The sequence below is a fragment of the Egretta garzetta genome, unplaced genomic scaffold (assembly GCF_000687185.1).
Source record: "Egretta garzetta isolate BGI_Z169 unplaced genomic scaffold, ASM68718v1 scaffold425, whole genome shotgun sequence".
NCBI lineage: Eukaryota > Metazoa > Chordata > Aves > Pelecaniformes > Ardeidae > Egretta > Egretta garzetta.
The window spans coordinates 1,500,128-1,522,483 of NW_009259796.1; the positions used below are offsets into that span (position 1 = coordinate 1,500,128).

The following is a 22,356-nucleotide window of genomic DNA, read 5'->3' on the forward strand; positions in this document are numbered from 1 at the left end:
ACTCAGTCTGTGACAGACCAAGCACAAAAAATTTCAGAATTGTAATAAAGCACAGAATTACCTTTGTGGTAGGCATTACTGTATGCACTCTAGTGCTACCTGAAAACATGAATTCGCCTTTTTTTTTTTCTTTTAAATAATTAGAGCAATTCACTACTCACCTACTAACAATCACCAATGTCAATAGTTTAAAGAAGAACCAACCCTTCTGTGAGTAGACTCAACTGCCACTTAAGTTACAATAACATTTGACTGAGCAATCATCTATTTCTCAGCAGCAGAAATTTTACAGTAAGATAAAATGCATAATAAAGTTCACACCTGTTTAAAACCAAACTCCTATCTATCAAATTTAAAAGTTACACAGAACTTACCGAATAGTTTGAAGAGGAATGCGTACCTTCTTCACAATGATATCATAAAGCAGTTTGTTTCTTTAAAAAAATATTTAGTTGAATTAAGTATTATATATTCCATAAAGTGTTTCCAGTATCTACATAGTCAGAAAATAAAATGCAAGGCAAAAAATGCCTCAGTTGTGTCAGAACTGCTGCAATAGCCAACAAGTTTCCAGAATGCATAATTTAAAAAAAAAAAAAAAAAAAAAAAAAGGGAAAAAAATAAGACCGAAACTGGGTTTTGTTATACAGTTACAAAGGCACAACTGTGGCTAAATCACAGCCCATTCTATAGCAAGTCATTGTAGAAGGTACATTTTTCCCACCTGGAATTGCTGATAAGTTTCTACAGATAAGATGCAATTGCTGATGTAACAAGTGGTTTAGAGTGAGGAAATCAGGTTGACAGAGTGTTAACTGGAGTTATCCAGCTGTTCTTTAAAGGGAACATCTAAAGGCTGTAAGTTTCACTTGTTCTGAAACCATTTCATTTAATGGGAGAAAATCTAAACACAAAGAATGTCTACCCTTTTCTAGTTAGGTATTTGAATGAGATGAGATTTTCAACATCCCTGTTTTCAAGAGACCCATGCTTCAGTTCAGGAATTACTGCATCTCACGTTCTTCTTACAGTGCAGAAAAAAATGCATTAGAAACAGTTGCAGCAAATCAGAACGTTGCCTTCCTCTAGACACCCTTTTTGCCTCTCTGCGGGAGGTTATTATGCCCAACGCAGAGCTGGTGACTAGATGGAAGGAATCATATGAGTGTTTCCTAACTGGCCACAGTGCAGTGTGAGCCAGGCTCAAACCCTATTCAACTTCAGTTCGAGGCATGCTGGGTGGGTTTGCAAGGCAGAACCAATCTGTTCCACAGTGTGCTACTGATGTGATCTCATCAGTGACTAGCAGGAATATCTTTAACCTTGACAGTTAGGTCTGGAAGTTGTTGTCCATTCACATCTTTAAAGATGTTTAAGATGCCTATTACTGTGCTTTATAAAACACCAAAAATTCAAACTTTAGCCGAAGAGCTGATACAAAACCTCCAGCTTCAGGGATCCTTTAAACACAGCTGGAGTGGGCTATAGCTTCTGACAAAACACTGTCAGGAGAGTAAGGACAAACTTCAAACAGAAAACATTTTTCAAACATGCAGAAAACAACATAATTTAAGAATCCCTATATAGTTACTTCATAACAAAACCTCTGAACTAACGAATATACACAAGTTTATTTATAAAGTGGTAAAGAAAAAAAAAAGGAAAGCAGCTAAAACTCCTTTTCAATGTAACAGTAATCATGGATTACTACAATTGGTATTTTACAAACTGCAGAAGTCCATGTATCTATTTAATGCTGATGATCAAACTAAAAGCAAACATAAGAAAAATATAAGCAAGATCATTAAGTAAGCAGTACCTGAAAGCTACAGATTCCAATATAGCTCGTACAAGATGGTTTCTGGTGGTGGAAGGTTTCAGCCCCATAAAAGAGGCACATAAATATGGGTCATTCACAGAAACCTGCCAGAAAGATTTCACCATGAATTCTGTGAATTGTATTTGTAGGCTCTTGAGAAAGGAGTCAAAGAGTAAGAAAAAAAAATAACTTACGACAATTACAGGCAGCATAGCGAAAGGAGAAAATTGAAAACAATACGTAAGATGTATATAGTATTATTTTAACTAACTCAGTGAACAGTTTAAATAGCATCTTTCAACAGGAAAAAGGTTTAAATGACTTCTTCCAAATCTGACACACTAAATAACACTAATCTGTATGACTTCTCTTTAAAATACATATAGTGTACACTTTGAGTGTCAGGGCACACTGATACTGCTGTTCGCTAGTGAGATTTCACACACGCTTTTTTTTTTTTATACACACCTGAATTGCTTGAAGAAAGATGAACTGACTTTTAAAAGTAACACTGAAAAGGATGGTAATACTTTTTATTAGTTTACACTACAGCCTGTTTTCAGTGACACTGATAAACCGAGTCCAGTTAAAATTCTAATGGTCACTAAATTGTCTTTTTTTTTGCAGGAGAACTGGAGGATTGATTGATGACTCTCCTCCCACCCCTCCACTCCCTCTGATGAACTTTATCCCAAAATACCAGTTTTCTGGTCCATACCTGGTTTGTGGCAATGTTAAATCTTATTTTCACTGTAGACAGTTGTTTTTAAATTGAAACAATCCTTTCCAGTTGTATTGTGCTAAATATCAATTATGACAACACTTACAAGAAATTTGAATTTCATGCTTATAAAATACATACACACATATTTTAAAGTAAATTAAGAAAATGCTAACATATGTTAAAAAAAAAAAAAGGTATGGATAGGTACATACAGCCAAAGGGAAAACTGGCATTTTGCAGATGTTCCTAAATAGAAGAAACTTCTGCATTACAGTAAAAGAAAATATTCTTTTTTTTTTTTCCATATACAAGTACCCTTCCCATTCTAAGAATGGAAGCCCTTGTCCAGCCCAGTACCATAGTAACGATCCATGGCTTCTAAGTTTACAGATTTTCATATACAAGATAATAAACTAAAAAGCATAGACTCATATTCTACATAAGGGCGAGTATCTTGAAAGAATCAATCATTAAAAAAAGAAAAAAGTAGCAGTGTATATATATGCATACACCCCAATGAAGAGTCCTAAGTTTTTGCTGTTTCTGCTTAGCAGCAGCAAATTAACCCTGGAAACCCCTGTTTCTAGCAGAATGAGTAAGAGGAAAAATGACTAATGCACATATTCACTCAGTTTGAAATACATGTTCACAATGATGCTCCTCTCAGTGCACTGCATCACAGCAGTAGAATTCAGTAAGAAAGAAACTTGGGTCTTACCGCCTTAATATGGACAAGCAGAGAAACACTACTCTGGGTAGGAAATGAACATATGGGCTTCATAAGAACCCTCCCCAACCACTATAATTTTGAGGTCTAAGAAATATTACCATACAACCAATTTGTCTTAGCATCTAGCCAGTGAAGCTAAGGACGCACGTTACAGTCCCAGAAGTGTTCAACTCTGCTCGTGTCCCTTTTCATACCATTTAATCCACTCAGTTTCTAAACTGATACAGATTCTGTTGCTGTAAGTCTACTAGCTAAGCATGTTCCACTGAAATAAGCAGGGCTTTTAAAAAGCACAGAAATTCACATTGGTGGATACTATTAGTGGTAACTAAATGTCACAGTTAAAGAGAAATCCATTCAGTTTTCCATGTACAGCTTCTAAATTTGGACTGGGAATATTAGGACTAGGGAAAAAGAGACTGAATCAATGTTTACAAAGAAGCTAGCTGGGATTCCTTCTGGAGACACTGTCAAGAAAGCAAGGGGGAGACAGAACCCACAAAGCAAAGTAAAAACCAACCAAACAAAAAAGGTTTTACCAACATCTCTAGAACTTGAATATTAATAGAATTAAAGGTTCAAAAAAGATTCAGACTAACATTTGTCTACCTCAGGATTCTGGTCTGCAAATATTTAAATTTGGCATGGCTAAACATTTGCTTATTCACAGCACAATTACTCACAGTAAATGCTAAATGGAAGCATCTCAGCATAATCAAGCTTTATACCCCTAAAAATAAATATAATTATTAGGTTGGCTGTGTGAGAGAAGGTAGCTGGGCTACCTGCAGAAAAAATGAGATTTTTCTTTGCCTTGTTCTATTAACATACAGGACTTGACATATTTAACCTTATCTTTGTGTAAGTTTCTTTAGAAAAAACATTAGTTCTGGGAATGATCAAACTGCGTATGGTAGACCAGTGAAGATAAAAAAAAAAAAAAAAAAAAAAAAAAAAAACTCTTGGACCCACACAGAGAGATAAGCTGTCAAAAACCTTCCATGGAACTCTGGCATGTATGTATTCAGACCAATAAATTACTATCTAAGACTTCTAAGAGAAAAGAGAAGGTGGTGATTTTTGAGCAAAAAAAAGAATACTGTTTTCATCTTAATGGCTTTTCTTTGTTTGAGTAACACGGTAACTTTTGAACACCTGACAGGTTCACACATCAGCTGTCTATACACCAAAGAACCAGCTGATGGCAGACATTACTCAACCCCCACAGCAACAGCTTTCCCTTTGTCTTGCCTGGTCCATCTGTCTGATACAGTTTATAATGTTAATATTCCAAATGACAACAGGAGACCAGGGCTACACCACAGAGTTTCTCCTGGACAGCAACACTGATTAGATAAACAAAGTTTTGTGGAGACATGGATATTTTCATGTTGACAAACCCACAATGTAGAAACAGCTATGCTGCGGAAAGCGTGCTTTTAGTCAGATTATCTCATGTTGCTTAGGAAAGTGGCATAACTAGATGAAAAAGTTTTGGGGCTCTTCACAGTCCCTAAGCTAGCAACAGCTACATTAGCAGAACCTGTTTATTTTCATTCTGTATGAAGGTTTGTCTAAGAGCTCTGACTTGCATCTCTGTCATATTTTGTGGTGACAAATTACAAACTATTATTACCAACTATCAAACCCATACTGGAAGCAACTGCTGGGTAGCTGAATAGGCAGTATGTCAGGTCCCCAGCTATCAAAATTCATCATTTAATGTAATGTATTAACTGGAATTTCCATCAATTCCAATCTAGACTAACAGGCTAGACTGAACTGCAGCACCAATATCACCCTTGTTGCTGCCTCTGCACGGGGACAGTAACTCACATCTGTAATGAAACTCAAGAGGGCTCATGAATCAGAGGTGGAAAGGACAGGCATGATACAGAAGTCTCTAGCATAAACGGAAGGCAAGTAGAAAGAACCCAAAGCTTGTGACACAGAGGGGAAGTAATTGCAGGAAAATAATAATTGCAGGAAATTTGTCCCTCAAATTGAGAGGAAGGTAAAAGCAAGCTACAGGGAAATGGATGGGATTAACGTGGAGAACAAATGCCAGGAACTCCTCACTATACACATTGTGCTCAGCAACAATGTACAAACCCTATTTTAAAAGGAAAAAATCTAATTCAGATTAAAATCTGGGTATCAAAGAAGTGTCTAAATATTACTATCATTACTTTTCATAACACCTGGACTTGCAATCTTGCTCATATTTAAGTATGTTTGAGCATTCTGATGAATTGCAACCTACATCTTGAAAAGAAGCAGAATAAAATGAATTATTTTAGGACACTGCTTAGAAGTATTGTCTTAATGAAGGCTTTGCATGAGGCAGAAAAGCTATGGGATCAGTTTCTGTCTCTGCAGGCACTGCCTGAGTTACTGTGGGCAAGTAATTTAGTTTATCTGTCCCCCAGATCTCCATCTGCAAAATGGAAGTAATTTTCTTATTTCATAGGGTTTTTCTCATGGCGGGGGTGTGGTGTTTAAGCATCTCGTATGACAATGATCTTCATACATTGTGGTGAGGGACAGAATAAGAACTTGAGTAGTATAGAACAAATACTGTGATAAGATGAAAAGTACTGTATTTAATCATGTAAAAGTTAAAATTTTAACTGGATTATTAAAAAAATATTCTCAATTATATTAATAATAGTATTTTTACCTGAAAACCTGGAACAAAACAAACGCCTTGAGAATCAACAATACTCCGTGACATTTTTTCTGTTTCATCTACATTGGTGAAAAGATCTGTAAAGATGCATAAGTCATATGCTTTTATTATTTACATCGATTTCTGCATATATTACTAAGAGACAAAAATCTATAGTTAGACTATTTCCTTTCATAATATTCTTGAACTACATGTTCAAAGGGAAACCATCACTTCCCCCTGTATTTCACATCCATCGGTCACATTAAAAAAAAAATCCTATTCAGATGAAGATTAAATTCAAAAGGATCCTCTCATATCTGTTATGTGATAGCCTTTTAACCTCATATGCTGCAATATGTCTTTAGCTTTCCAAATAGACATAAATGGGAATTGAGAATGTTAACAACAGAACCCTAAGTATGCTAAAAAACTAGATTTACAAAACATAAATGTTTTTCTCCCAAAGATGATGTTATTGTCAGCCCAAGCACCGAATAAGTACAGAGATAGTCGTTAATATCCATCATCTTTTATCAGCACCCTTAATATTTTTACAACTGACTGGCACATAAATATAAATAAGGTCAGTCCTAAGATCACCTCTTTGATAGACTCTACTTTTATTCCTTGTGTAGCCAGATGTCTCTTTTCACAACTCTATAGACATCCCTTTTTAGCTTGTTCTTTACCCACATGCAGTTTTTGTACTAACACCCATCTTCTGTAGTTTTAACGAATAATGTCCTTATGTGGCCACATAACATGTTTTTACAAAATACTAGAGGTCTTCTGTAAATAACAGCTATTGCTTGTTCTTATCTAAAAAGTAAATTTTCCTATCAAAGATAAATTAGGTTAATCTAGCTCAATTTATCTTTGAAAAACCCATCTTTGTAACTTACCAGGAGTTTCAATTTACCTTTGTAACCTCCATAAATTTATCTGAAAGCTTTGGATTCTGCTGGGCCCAGACTAATAAGCCTAAATAGGACATCTTTTCCTTCATGTATTTGCTATTACTGAACCATATATAGTACCTCTTTGTCAGGACAGAAAACGAAAAAATTAGGTAAGATTGACTTCACCTTGAAATTCCACATAGTACTTTTTCAAAATTCTTAGAAGTGATTTGATCTCACTGAAAGAAGCCCATTAAACCAAGTTTGTCTTGCTGCAGAAATTCCTGTTTCCAAACCTTTACCACTATTATATGTCTCATTTTCATCCATGTTGAGCCTTGCCATCTTAACTGAGGCCATTAGCTTACCTTGTGTTTTGGCCCAATTCCTTCTGTAGAGCAAAAGTTCTACCCTTCTCTTTATTGATAAAGCTGATAAAAGTTTCTGAATTCTGCTTTTCTGCAATTATATTTCCAGAAAATAAAGGTCTGTCTTATTAAAGAGTTTATAGCAGCATGCCTGGTTTTTTATCTCCCTCTAAAACTTCCTGCTTTTGCCTGTGGTAACAACTGTAGATCATGTCCATTTCATTAATGGCTAGCTAAAAATCCTTTATACTATTGCTCTGCATATACCAATAATATCCATTTTAAGTACGCATAAGTTCTATATGGGCAAGTATCCATTTTAAGTATGGAATTTGAAGTACCAAGCTTATGTATGTACCACTGACACTTGTATCTGCAACACTGAACTGTGTATTGAATTGAGTCATTTCCTCAAAAGACTAGTGGCTGTCTCTAGGCTCAGTCAAATGTTGAATGATGAAGACCTGAGGACCAGTCTGAGTCATACTTAATCCTTAAGGGCACATAGGTGAGCATGTGTATGCACATATGTACCAGAATCTGACAAGTTCAAGAAATGGGAAATTTTGTAGTGAGTTACACTTCAGGAAAACCTTTCCCAGGTAACCCAAACTTTGAGACACTAATTCCTTTTTTGCACCCTAGTAAAGGTGTAGTAAATTTCTTAAGTAAACCAAGTAAATAGTTCATTAGAACACTCAGAGAAGTTGTCCTATAAACAATCAGGGGTTTTGAACATCAACTCCTACAGAGCTAGTATTTTTCTGTCTTTTATTAATCTGGAATGCAAATCTTTTCATTACATAATAGTCACAGCCAAAAGGCACATTACTTCTATGTGAAGCAACATATGCAACACTGTTACTTTTAAAAATAAAATTCTTAATGTTATTTTCATGTAACTTGAACCTGTTATTAATTCTGAGATGTACAGCTAGAGATCTCTCAGAAGCATTACAGCAACTGTTTGTGGAATATTGCTTTTACAATCATGCTACCTAGACTTAATCAGTACTCAACTTCTGTACTTCTCCTCAACTGAAAATTCAAATCCAAATGCCCTAAATCAGCACACACCTAACTTTAGACAGGTCTCCTTTACACCATTTCTATTCAAGTCTGGATATCAGGTTAAAAAAAAAAAAACAAAAGAAGGCATCAGGAAGTTTGTCATGCTCAAGACAAAGCCAGCAAGGAGTAAAATGTTTCAGGAAAATAAAAGCCTACGTAGGTAGGAGGGTTTGAGAGGCAGAGTCTGATGAGGAGATGATTGTGCAAACCAAACGCCCTGCAGTAAACACTCAGCACAGAACCGACTAGTGAGACTGTGCATTTTCCACTGGCCAAAACATGTAGGCTAGTTTCTTCAATTATGGATAATAAAACCAAGCCCAATAACTTAACTAAAACCCCATAAGCCAGTTTCTCAAATAGTAATATATTTTACCCTCTATTAAATGAAAAAACTACTTACTGATATCCTGAGCCCATTTTATGGCAGTGCCAATGTCTGACATACAGCCTTCAGTTAAGTAAACAACTTCTTCCCCAATCTTCCAACCAATCAGTGGATACAGATCTTAATTATTTTCCATGAAACAAAAGAAAACACCTAGTTAAATATTTCCAGAAAAATATATACAAGCACTCCCCCAATAAACCCAACTAAAAAAAAAAAAGTAGGTTTTATTCAATTCCTTTGCAGAATTAAGCTAAAAAAATATGTCACTGATAGAGGTTAAATGTACCGTAATTCCATCACTAAATTTTTAAACAACAGAATCGAAGAACAGTGTTAAACCAAAGTTAACCTAAAAACAATATCCACTATCAAATTACAAAAAAAACCCTCTTTAAGCTCAAGAAAAGAGCTATCTGTACTTACCTTTTTTTTTTAAATGATAAGAGATTGCATATACTTAAAAATTTATCAATGTTTTCCTGTTTGTTTTCCATCTATCTAATTTTCCCCAATGGTCTCTAAAATATACTCCCAGAATATACTCCCCCAAAACATAAAACATGAAGGCTGGGATTTCAGATGGGAAGCACAAATACTAAAGCAGACATATACACAAAAAAAAAGCAACAGAAACTTAGAACATAGATCTTATTCACAGAAAAGGATAAAAGCAATATACTTTATTATTCCTTTTCAATATTCAGTGTTTCCTTACACAGAAAGCAAAAAAAAGAAAACAAGTTCCACAATTAGCCCATCCTTGTCCCCAACAAAGGCTACTGCCAGTTAACTACAGCATTTTACCTGTATGTTAGCCTAACATGAACAACAAAAGAAACATCCACACTCACTAAAAATATTTGGTGACATACTTTGTCCATAACTACAAAAGCTTAGCACTTTTGTGGTTTACATGATGGGATTTGCAGGAAGTTATGATTTCCACCAAATAGTTTCAGCTTTGCAGTGACTCCAAAAAAAAAATTCAATTACTTTGAATTTTTTTTTTCCCCTTATCTCTCAGAAGAAAGGTAGAAATACATAGGGTAAACACTGTTAGTTTATTTGAAAACACAGTACAGCATCTTTTGAAGAGCTGTCTACTTGAAGATACTATTACATTAGAAATAAACAGCCATTAATGAGTATAAACCTGATGATTTGTTTTCCCCTTTGCCCCCCCACAGATACATCGAAACCTTAACAAAAAACAAGAGAGACATACTACTTAAAACTGTCAGTATGAACACAAAGACCTTCTTGTTTGGTATCTGTATTAGTAAGGACATAACACAAAAATCCTGCAGAGTACTGATTTGCTTAGGGACATGGTTTAGTGGTGGGATGGCAGTGTTAGGTTAACAGTTGGACTTGATGATCTTAAAGGTTTTTCCAACCTAAATGATTCTATGATTCTATTATTCTGTGATAATGCTAAAGCAAAGAGACTTTGTTATCTAGCTGAACACTAGATGTTCTCCAGCACTGCAGCTGGATAAATGTTTTTTCAGGTCACTCAATGAGAACCTAAGCATTCAGTGGACACTGCAATAAAAACTCCACCCAACCCAAGTATCGTAACTGCTGAAAAAAGCACCCAGACCTTATGGGACCCTGCTCAGGACTCAGACCATGGGTAATGCAACAAAGGTAAATGAGTCCCAATAACTACAGGACCAGAAAAGCATCAGAAAGATCTAGGGATTCTCTCTACTTTCTCAACATGACTTTGCTGATACACAAGTGTGTCTCACAGAATCACCTCCAGTTTGCTTGCCTGTGTCCAGAAGAGTGGCATGGTAGTACTAGTGCAATTGCAGAAACTTGGTTAGTGCTGGAGGCACTCTGATGCTTACAAAGGAAAACAATTAGCAGTACCTATATAAAGTTTGTATTTGTCTCTTGTAAGGAAAAGGTGATATACACTTCTCCAGATCCTTGGTGCAGGTCTCCCTTACAATCTCAATTTTCTACCAAAGGTGAAGCTGCAAAGCAGCAAGACCAAACAATTCATTAAGCCAGAAGTCCTAGAGAAGAACAGCTAATAAGGGGACAGAGAAGTCCATCAGGTGGCCTTCCTAAGATGCTCACACCAGAATCTATAGTAGTGTAAGATAATCTACCTCTAGGGCATGGACCTACATGACACTTGGAATCACCACAGTTACTAAGAACAATCAGACTGCCAGAGAGGTAGATTTAAAATCTATACAACATGTTTCCATCATTGAATTGTGAGAAGTGCTGTTCTCAAAGGGACTTTTTTTTTTTTGTTTAAAAACTGTCATACATAGCAACTAAATGTAGATCAGAAACTAGAACAGCAGCTAATGAACAGCTTGCACAAGGATGCTGTAGGGATTCACCTTGCAGTCTTAAATACATATGTCAGCTTTAAAGATTGAACATTACTTTTCATGCCCAGGGTACTGAGAAAGCTAGGTACCTAACTTGTCCTACTAACCATAGCACACGACAGCCAAAGAACACAGGGAAAATAATTTTATCATAAATAACAACCTGAAGCAGAAAAAGTTTCACAGCACTGCCTTAAAGATTTCAACTCCTATCAGATCACAATAGCCATATATTTTCTTAAAAGAAAACAAAACGGAAAAACCTTACAGCGTGTTTTTGCTATCACATTTCCACAGACTACATCCATCTGATTTTCTAAGTAAAAGTATCATCATAATGACATCATTAATTCACCTGAAAAGCATTTGCATTCACAGGGAATTCAATGTCTGTATTTTTCAGTTCTGACACATCTCCCGTATTTGTCAAGGTCCTTCCAGACTTTAGCTGGTAAAAGTCTCCTTAGCACACTGCTGTCCTCCCAGCCCCACCCCTCCCATTTTAAATTGTAGGCTTCCTGAAATTAGTCACCGTTTAAAAATATGACAGACAGAGAGAGACTATGCAGGCAAATTTACTTCAGTATCATCTGTTGCTCTCTTGACAAAGAGCCATCTATGACAAATTCACAGGCTTGAAAGACCACAAATGTTCAGAATGACAAAGTTTTGAACACTAGAAACACACTGGGGAGCCAATTTCTAGTATTTTAAAAGAAAACTAATAATTACTAATCCAGCATTATGTCACTGCAGGTACTTCAAAGCATAAGGACTCAAAAGAAGGAACTTGCAGTCATCCGCTGGAACATTTTCATGGACCAAGATTTTTCAGCCTGTCTTGTCTGGATTACCTAACTCCAGGCCACAGTAGTGATGACAAGACATCCTGCAGCAAAATATATTGCTGCAGCTTGTGTACAGAAATAAACCAGGACATGATCAGCTCAAGGCAAACAATCTAAGGAGCGCTATTTGTATGTAGGAAGGGAAGGAACCTTCCACAGAGAATCACTCAACATGAGCAAGAGGAGAAAGATTTGTCATGAGGAGACATTGGGCATTCTTGACAGGTGCCCTTTTTCTCCATTACCGTACTGTATAATACTGCTATCAGAAGAACAGGTGAAGAAAAAAAAAAAAAAAAAAAAAAAAAAGAGGAGGGATGCAGGTAGCAGACATAATTATTAGTGGTGTTACTTAAATTCTCTTCTTGAGAATCATATTGCAGGATAACCGAGATCTACATTTCTAATTAAAAACTTCCACAGTCTTCTGTTCTGAAAACACTTTCAAGCTGTTTTTCTACAGCTAAAGACAGAAAGAAAAGCATAGCCCTGTTTTACCCCTTTTTCTACCCTCATCATTAACAGCTGTCAAGTAATGTGAAATACTCTAAAACTAAAATTTCACTAGCTTACCTTTGCGTGATGCAAAGAGATGCTCTCCAGTATTCACATTCCAAAAACAACCTGTTCCCATCGTCAGTTTAACATCTCCTGGGCAAAAGCAGCATTCTCCAAACATGGCTGACTGCTGGTCAGCCACCTGCCATACCAACACAAGCCATACGACAAGTTAGCTACCAACTACCAGCCTACAGTGCTGCTGGATTTAAAAATATTGATGCAGACAATTCAGAGTTCTGAATACAAATAACCATTCAGAAGGCAACTGAGCATTAAGAGAGGACTTATATACAATTTCTTAAGTATTTGCAGGTTATTCCAACAGTCAGTTTTATCATTAGAATCAAATTACAGATGGTTTGGACACAACGTGAAGGTAGTATTGCTTGCCACACTGAAAAATGTGTTACGGAAACAAAAGAAATATTTTCTCATTTAGTATTTGACAAGGATAATCTGGGCATTTGCAGTGCCAGGGAGCAGAACGTAGTAGCTTGGCTTGAATTCATCTTTCCCAAATTCCTCTTCCTCCAAAAAGAAAGTTGAAGTTTTGAGGTCTCACCTTCCTCTTCCCCTGCTACCCTTCCTGTACCAAATTATTCCATGCTCAGTTTTTCAGCAATGATGATGGTTATTAAATGTATTTACTTATGTTTACGCCTTGGTGAAACAGTAAATTTACAGATAAACTGAGTCTACAATTCTTTAAAAATAGCAAGAGAATGTTAGATAGATGACATTTTTTCCATTTAGCTCAATTCAAGCAGATTTTTCTACAAGTCATCACTTTACAAAAATAACGGGGTTTTCTTATCTAAATCCTAACTCCTGAGGTAAGAACATGTTATTCTCCATCTATTTTTAGTGAAAAAAAGAAACAAAAGGGACCATAAGTGGATCTATTAACAAATACTCTTACATTTGTGTAGAGTCTTACTGAAGTCAAGTCAGGATGGACCCCATTGCAGAACTTTATACAGAACAACTGATTTTAAGCCAGAGAGAGAGACGTTACCAGTGCTTAGAGCAGAACCCAGCTCTGTTAAGTCCTATGTTCAGTGCTTAATCATTTGGTCATGATGATGGACCTCAACCTCTAGAAATCCCTTCCTATTCCTCTCTCCTCCTTTTCCCCTAAAGTTATAAACTGAGTTTTTGGAGAAAAATTCAACAACCAATTCTACTATAGTTAAGTCATAGAGAAGGAAAAGAGAATACTTACTAAACAAGCAAGTATTAAATCAAAGCTAGATAAAAAGACTACAGGTACAAATACACAGATTTAGCAAGGAAACATTTTCACTCACCACTGCCATTATTGGAATAGGAACCCCAAATATTTCAGAGTCAGCTGATCCGAAGTTGAAGCTTAAAACAAATGTTATGGAGAAACATCACAACACTAAAATGACCTTTTTGTTAAAATGAAATCTAGATATATAAGGCCTGGGTCTGCATCACAAATGAAATGTAATGCTACTGATTTATTTTAAAGAAAGCGTTAAAACGTTCACTTTACGAAATACTGACAGTAAAAATAAAGTTTTGGATGTAGTATTAAAAAAGTACATCTGCATATAAAAATTTTTTTGTGTGTGTGTATCTATATATTACTTTGCTTGTGCAGATTATGTAGTATTTTTCTAAAGGCAATTAATTTAACAGGTAACATATTCTTTTAAGTATGCCTTCATAGTTACCTCGTGTCTTTCACTGGAGGATAAATAGACACTGGAATGGAAAGTAAATTACACAAAGTGGGGTTCCAACATTTCTGAAATAATATGGAAGAAGTAAAAACGTCAGCAACTCTCTCAGAAGCACAATAAATAGTAACAACAGTTTTTTGGAACAGCACATACCGTAAAGGGTTCAAAAATGCCTGTAGCGCTGGCATTTGAGTAATCTGTAGCATACACAGAACCTACCATAAAAAAAAAAAACAAAAAAACAAAGTAAGATTTTACATATCCAAATATTTCGTTTTAAACATACTTTTTCTTTAAATATCTCAGTGGCTCCCACAACACAGAAACTGAATGTCTATAGGCAAAGTCATAATGATACAATGGGCACACAAACTTTAACTGCTGCTCACAATAATGTGTATATATTAATTACCTTATTTTACCCTCATGAAAATAGCTAGAAGAGAGGCAGTACTTTTAACAACATGTACACCAATGACCACATCACTGTTTATCATAATCTATCCAATTTCTCAGGCTTTAGCCCTCAGGACAGAAACTTGTAATTCTTCCACATTTATAACAATTCTTTGTTCTTTTTCTTTCATGGGTAATTTTCTTCAATCAAGACCAATTAGTTCTGGTAGTCCTCTTTAAATCTTAAATGCTTAAAAGGTTGATTACACTAAATAATTAGCTCCCTTTCTGACTACCCTTCCAGGGAGGCCCCCAAGAATAAATCCTGAAGTTATTTTTTTTAAACAGTAAATGTATTACGATATCCATCAATTATAAAAAAAGCACAAATTGTCAAAAAAATATTTGAATTCTAGGAAATATCAATGACAGTCATGAACATCATTACTTAGATTCCAGTATGCTTTATTAATATTTAAGAGGAACTGTAACATTCACCTTTAGTCAATCTATACAGTAACCACGTGTCAACTGTTCCAAAGCAGCAGTTATTTTTTTTGGCAGCTTCTTCAACCTGGGAACAAACATACATCCAAAAGAAGTATTTACAACTGGGTACAATAAAGAGAGATATATTTCCTGATTCCTTTACTCATTTTATTTGTGGTTAATGATAATGTCCCCAGAAAATAAGTCTCTTGATTGCCAATATTTCTTCTAAGAAAGGGTGAGTTGGGTGTATAAGTAATATTATCCTACAGTTCATGCTCCTAAAAGATAATAAGCACAGTTTCTTACAGTTGCTACTAAGGAAAAAAAAGCAATTAATCTTCTACTGTGGTGGCATCAGAGCCTTAAGAAGGTAAATTTTTTATTCACAATTGTAACAGTAGTGAAGGAGTGGTGAATAAAGAAAACAAGGTCCTTCATACTGCACTTAAACAAAAAATTAACAGAAATGGAAGAAATAAGTGTATTTTAAAATATGTGCTTGAACAATAAAGACAGAGAGATCATTTTCTGGTTTATGATGTCTGTAAGGAGTTCAAAATGTTATTTTCCTTGACATTTTTTCCCCTTCAAAATGGGAAACTCAGGTTTCATCTAATACACTGATACTGTGTACAACTACAGAATTCAGAAAAAGAACACACAAACTAGTTCACTCAAAACATGACTGAATACATTGTTCTCCGTAATTAAGAGCCATGCATTTTTGAGCTTCCTGGTTTGATAGTTATGTATTTAAAGTGTCAGTGACTGACAAAATGTGGGAGAAGGTTCATCCCACGCTGAAAACTCAGCAGCTGCATAACCTTCAATTCTGTAATTCTCCAAATTCACACCGTGCTTTTTCAACAGGTCCAGATAAAACCTGCCAGTAAAAAATTATACTTGACCTTCTCAATAGTTAGTTTTCTGTCAGAAAATACCAGACAAAACTCAACAGATTTTGGGGTTTCTTTACACAGGATAGAAAATTGATAATAACCATTTTCTTAAAAAATAACTTGAGAATTAACATAGAAAATAAGATGACTGAGGTTATAAATAAAACAGGAAGAAACAAGGAAATTGGTAAGGATTAGAGCAAAGAACACAGCAACAAATTGTTCAGTGCTCATTAGTCCATTAGACTATTCCAGCACAACTTATTTTACATGTAGTTTCCAATTTATACTACAACAAAAGGTAAAATAAATTGCAGCGTTTGATTGTTCAGTACGATATTATTTGTGAAACTGTAAACACTGGAATAATGCAGAGTGGAAAGATAAGAGTGCCAGCTGAAAAGAAATACAATTGTCATGCAAAACTAGAGTGCAAACAACTTTAAAGCAAAGTAGAATTACTAACTGTATAATTATATGAAGTGAAATAAGATTATTTAATTATGTTTCTTATGCATGAAGAAAATGTTTTACTACCACACTTTTCCAGAATTGGAGGAAAAAGTTGTATAAATATGAGTAGATATTTAGGTAGACAGGATTTGAACATTAACACAGATAAAAGTCTTTCATTCTGGGTCTTCTGAGGAAAAGAACAAGCAAGATAAAACTGAAGAGGTTACAACAAACCTGTCACTAGCCATTACTATGATTTACAAAAGCTGTTATTTTTCCTTCTCCAGCTTACCTCATGTATGTTTTTAAAAACCCATGACAACTTCATAGAACTTTGTTGTGTTGAAAAAGTAAGAAAACTTGGTGCTAAGTATCGATCATTCCCAGTCAAGAAATGAAGCACCGTAAAAATAACATGGATTACCTGTTTCAAAAGAAAACAGTTACTTAAGTCTCTCCCTTTAAAGGTTTCTGATCAATTATCTTTAAAGGATGACAACACAGATGAAAGCTGCTGACGTGAGATCACATTCAGAAAGCTAAAATTCTTAGAGAATCCTTACATAGGATTTCAACAGATAGCCTTCCCACCACAAATAGGAAAAAAAAGGAGCTGCGCTAAGCAAGCCTGGTTTACTGACTTCTGCTGGCACACTGAGTGAGACTGCTCTGTGTTATGAAGACAGGCCACCTGTATGAGCACAATGCATGATGCAGTTGCTATACGCATGCTATATGAGCACAATGCATGATGTGGTTGACAGCATTACATACTGTTATTCCAGTGAAAGTTCTCTTACAGAAGACAGGTTCAACCATGCTTTACTAGATTAACCAAAATTTAATCATTAATCAAGTTTTCCTTCACAAAAGAAATCAGTGGCAAAACCAAGAATTTAACTTCAGATTGTGAGCATGCTAGATAGTTTCCACTTACAGGAAAAGTAACTTCATTTTTTCCACTTAGAGCAAATCTTTCTCTTCTTAATGTGTGAAGCACAAGCCATAAGCAGCATAAAAATATACCTTCTATAGATAATCTGAGCAAAGAGTACATTAAAAAAACCCCAGCAAACAAAAAGCTGCGAACACTGCCAAGCAAGAACTACCTACATCCAAAAATTATGCTGTAGCAGTGTTAATGTGCAGCATTTTAACACAATAAAGAGACTAAAAAGTAACAAAACATGTGCTAGACCTACAGATACCTTTAATTACCTTCGGGCTATCAGAATTGCATTTTTTTCTTGGTACTATTGTCCATGCTAATCTTGCTCAGTTAAATGTTTTTAGGCCACAGCACGTCATGTTAACAGGACACATGCAGTATTTCATATATTGCCCTTAGTCTTCATAAAAATGAAACAGTTCTATTATGTTCAAGCAGTATCTAGCTTAGCACAGTTTTACCTTCAGCAGAAGGGACTTATTCCAGGAATTCACAAGTTCAACACTTCTTAAGTCTTGCCAACTTATAAAATTATGAAAAGGTTTTCCTGTCCTCCTGAAAAACAGTATTTGAACATTCCCATTTAAAACTACAGAACATACACTGCCCAAAAAATTCAACATCAGTCACCACGTCTAGTCAGGACACTTAACACTAGGTCAATTCCTAAAATAAGTGCCTATCCTCCTGGTGGATTTGAGGAATTAGTAACAGGCACGCGGACATTTTGAGCATGAGGCTTCTCACCAGGATTAAAAAATATATATGTATTCATCTCTTCCAAAGTACTAAGAACAAAACAAAAAGGATGTACACTTATAAACTGTTCTGAACTGCTGTAAGGTGTGGCTGTACAAACACAGGAGAACATGAGTGACTGACATTTGTTGCTTTCAGGTTGTGCCTTGACCAAGTTCAACATTTCTACAGCCTGCTTCTATGCATGCAAATGAATATAAATTAATTTTAAACAACATGCAATATACATACTTGTGCCATGTAATGAAAGTTGCTCTTTGCGTTGAGATGCCAAGACCAGCAATTTGCCTCATGTGAAGTCCCGCAGCTAAAAAACAAAAACAAACCACACAAAACAAAGCAGTCATTTGAAGAAACAAACAAAAATACAAATTTTCCAATATAACTATAAAACCTTTGGAATACTTAGGAAATTAATTTAAGAGAATATAAATCTCTACAGATTGACTAAGTGGCTAGAGCAGTGATTCATAAGCAAACTCTGAGTCAGACCAACTGATTCCAAACCAGGTGAATAAACCGATGTGTTTTACAAAAGCAGTTGTGGCACAGTGACCCTTTCCACCTTCAGAAATGCCCGTTGATACTTTACTTGAACAGTCCCAGACACTGGCGGCCAGGTTGCACATGCCTATGTAATCAATTAAAATGTGCATTTCACATGGATGAATGTGAACAAAAGCACAAAGAGAAAGAATAAGTACCTTTACAAACTTACAGAAAGAAATTCCATAAAAAAACAAAACTAGATTGATTCTGTAGGCAGTGAAGAGATTAATGTCAATATGCCCTGATTTTTTACATCACTTTAATAATGACGTCTCACCTTAAATATTGTATTCCTTAAGCAATCTTTCAAAATTCTGAAGAACAAATTTCCTTAAACCATGTATCACTGAACGCAACAAAGTATACTTCAAGTTCAGAAGTATAAAAATGCACATTTGGGTGTGTATCAATTTTGCTGTTGAACCTTACCTTCAAATAACTGTTACAGAACATTTTTTCTAACATATATTAATTGTAAATAATGAAATATGTCCACAGCTATTTTCAAAGCAGCTCTGGTCAGCTTACCAAGTACCTCCATGCATGCTTCCAGAAGCAAAATTATGTGAAAAAATATACATTAAGAAATTCCACTTAAATGACAAGCTACCTATTTTGTCAAAATTACTGTTACTCTGAAGGGCTCTCAATCTGGCTATCTGAAAAAATCACAGGTTAAGTAGGTCCTGCTCTTACATGTTCTTATGTTAACTTTCATGTGCAAAGTTACTCATTTGCATAAGCATATACCACAGACTCACCAACTGACAGCCTCTGAGTGACAATTAGAGAAGGGGTTTCACAGAGAAGGAGCACGTCTTGCTCTGCTGACCTCTACACGTGCTTCTGCACCTTCCCTTTTCCTGGTCCTTGCCTTCACGCAGGCAGTGGTATTAAGGCCCTCAATCAGCTGAAAATTAAATCAGTGCTTTTGCGAGGCTACCTGCTCCAACTGCCTGCACAAGCGCTGCTGGTAGTGGGAGCGTATGGGAGGAGGACCTGGGAGTGGGTGGGTTCTTTTTCAGTAGCAGCTGGGTCTAAGCTGAAGGCAAAGCCATACTGGTACAGCCTCAGCTCACTGCAGATTAGAGCGGCACGTCTTACTCCTCCCCATCTCCACAAGCTGCACACTCCCACCACTTTTCCTGTGACAACTATCATGCTCTTGACCCCGATGAGAGTAGAGCTAACTTCCACTAAAGAGAAAAACAAAACAGAAGACAAAGCACTGATACTTTTCAGCTAAGCTGTCTCCTGTAATGGTTGAATGAGTGCCAGAGTGTGAGACAGGTGGGACCATGCAGCCAGAAGTTTCCACCTTTAGGTGGTACTGAACTAGATCAGCTCATCCAGCGTGCGGAATCACATGTTTTAGCTCCTGTAAATTGAAGTGCTCCTATGCCTTCTTTCTGCTTCCAGTCATTCCTGTCCCTTGTACCACACCCTCTCTTGCGCTGGCACAAGTATTCATGAAGCTCTGCTGGCATAAACAACCGCCCAGTGATTTGACTCCGGAAACTACTCTAGACTCGAAACAGCCCTGTAAAAAGGAGGGTGGAACTACTTCTTTTGACATCAGTGTGGGATTATGCTCACTTACATTACACAACCGCTTGAAAATGACTTGCTGACAGTGTCCACAGACTGGCCACAAGAAAAGCTTCCCCTTTTAAAACTAGCTGAAAAATCTTGCTTCCTGGTTTGCCCCACAGAATGGGAGTGGAGGAAGCAAGTAATATCTTTAAGGGTTGAGGTGGCATTGCTATTCTTGTGACAGACCAGTCGTGGCTGCTGAGAAAACACAACAAGAGCTCAAAATAATCAGCTGCAGCTTACACCTAGTAATGGTTACTTTCCCCATCCCTTCCAAAAGAAGAAATAAGAGCAGTTTTGCCTTGAGCCAGGCTTGGAGTCAGAGCAACACTTGGAGACCAAATTGCAAGAGTGGCTGAACAGGAGGAACTTTAGGCACTGGAAGAAAGAGTATGATGCACACACACATGTAACAAGGAGGCTGGGGCACTGTGAGAAAGCCAGCTCGGGTGCAGCTGACAGGTCCACGGCATCAGTGTGGCACAGAAGGTGATCCATGCTGGATTGCAGAATGCTGGAGCTGCTATAATGGAAAAGCTGTAGGAGTTGTAGAGAGTAAGCGCACAGTTAGAACAGAATCCAGAAAAGGGGTGGTGGTGGGGAAAGCCTCAGAAGTCTGGCAGAAAAAGGAGTTGTGTGTGTTTTAGCGTGTGGAGTACTAGGAAATTTTAGGCTAAAGTACAAATATAAAAGAACAACAGTATAGAAATTGGATGTCAAGAACTCTTTGTAGTTTGAATGGGGAAAGTGGGAATATCGGGTTGTAGTCAAGCGAGCACAACTATGCAGCATTCTGCTTTCACGCTCTCATACACTCACAATCGCACACACAAAGCAGCATTAGAATAATGGGGAATCAGAAGGGGAAACAAGCCTACTCTCTGTTTGTACACAGAGGCATCTGGAGGAAGACAGACAGACACTGGGGAAGGACACACATACAAAAGCCAGAGCAACAAGGCACTGGTTCTACTTCGATCCTAATATGGCCCCACTGAAAGAAAAAGAATAATTGAAGTGTCCTACTTTATGTAATGATTGAATAGGCCTTAAAATGTTGTAGGCTTATGCTCAGTGATGAATTTTCAGTTCTTTTAAAAAATAATCTTACTGTCTAATTAACTAACTTCACTAATTTTGATGAATAATTAATTAACTTCTCAAATTTTATAAGCCATTACCTTGTACAGCCTCTTTTATTACACCGACAAACTGACTCCACAGCACTTCAGGATCTAATTCAACCCAGCCAGGACGAGGATAAAGTGATTCCACCTGTTCAGAAAATACACGTAGTATCGTTATGATCCCTAGTTCACCGATACCAACAGCCTTGTGAAAGTGTAAGCAAACACACTTGGTTTTGCTTTTTCTTATTCTTAATTTTCTGAATCTACTGCAATAAGAGAAATGACAGTGTTTGTCACTTTTGAAACATGGTTGAATGTGGGTGTGTGATCTCCCAAAGACCTCCGTTCAGAGGGAATAAAGAAGCCCGAACTCCCAGGAACTGGGGAGCTCGCTCTTAAAGCCCTTTTGGGGCTTCAAACTGGAAACCAGGTTTGTCAGAGAGCCTTTTGTCTCTGCTGCTGAACTCAGATGCCAATCCCTCTGAGCAGCTCGCTAGCAGCGTGGCACAGCAGGCCAGGCAGCACCCGCCAGATGGGCTTCCAGAGAGATGGATGTAAGCTCCACTGAGAGCATCCCCTTCCACCTCTGCAAATCCAACAGATTTCTTATGCTTCCCCTCGCTGCAATCTTTTCATTGCAATAGCCAACAATAAAAAAAGTTAATTCTGAATGTTGTCTTGATTAAAAAAAAATCACAAGCTGTGCAAACCAAAAGCAGCCTGAAATCCACATTCCAAAGTTAACACTTTTTTACGCGGCACTGTTAAATAACGGGACGTGTGTAAAATTCAAGTCCTACTCAAGTCTCAGCCATGCCCTACTAACAAAAGTTGCTTTGTTTTAAGCAGATTAGTCAATAAGCGACTAATGCGAATGTAAGAGGGAAAGGTGGGCGGGAGCAAAGGCTGAGAGGTAACGCGGCGCGCGCAATGGTGGCATCTCCCACCGGCGCCATGGCGGCAGCCCCCGCGGGGCTCCCAGCCG

The 22,356-nt window shown here is 36.8% G+C and overlaps 1 protein-coding gene across 1 annotated transcript in view; it reads right to left on the bottom strand.

Moving 5' to 3' along the window:
• Positions 1–22,356, bottom strand: part of GK5 (glycerol kinase 5) — a 29,850-nt gene that overhangs the window by 4,586 nt on the left and 2,908 nt on the right. The window contains exons 2-14 of the mRNA XM_009639751.2: positions 21,423–21,516; positions 18,331–18,406; positions 17,802–17,895; positions 16,684–16,815; positions 15,043–15,118; positions 14,302–14,363; positions 14,140–14,213; positions 13,747–13,807; positions 12,452–12,578; positions 8,686–8,790; positions 5,954–6,039; positions 1,820–1,923; positions 375–434 (exon numbers count right to left, since the gene is read on the bottom strand). Coding sequence (XP_009638046.1) covers positions 375–434; positions 1,820–1,923; positions 5,954–6,039; positions 8,686–8,790; positions 12,452–12,578; positions 13,747–13,807; positions 14,140–14,213; positions 14,302–14,363; positions 15,043–15,118; positions 16,684–16,815; positions 17,802–17,895; positions 18,331–18,392 — 1,043 coding nt within the window. The 5' untranslated portion in view covers positions 18,393–18,406; positions 21,423–21,516. The remainder of the gene's footprint in view (positions 1–374; positions 435–1,819; positions 1,924–5,953; positions 6,040–8,685; positions 8,791–12,451; positions 12,579–13,746; positions 13,808–14,139; positions 14,214–14,301; positions 14,364–15,042; positions 15,119–16,683; positions 16,816–17,801; positions 17,896–18,330; positions 18,407–21,422; positions 21,517–22,356) is intronic.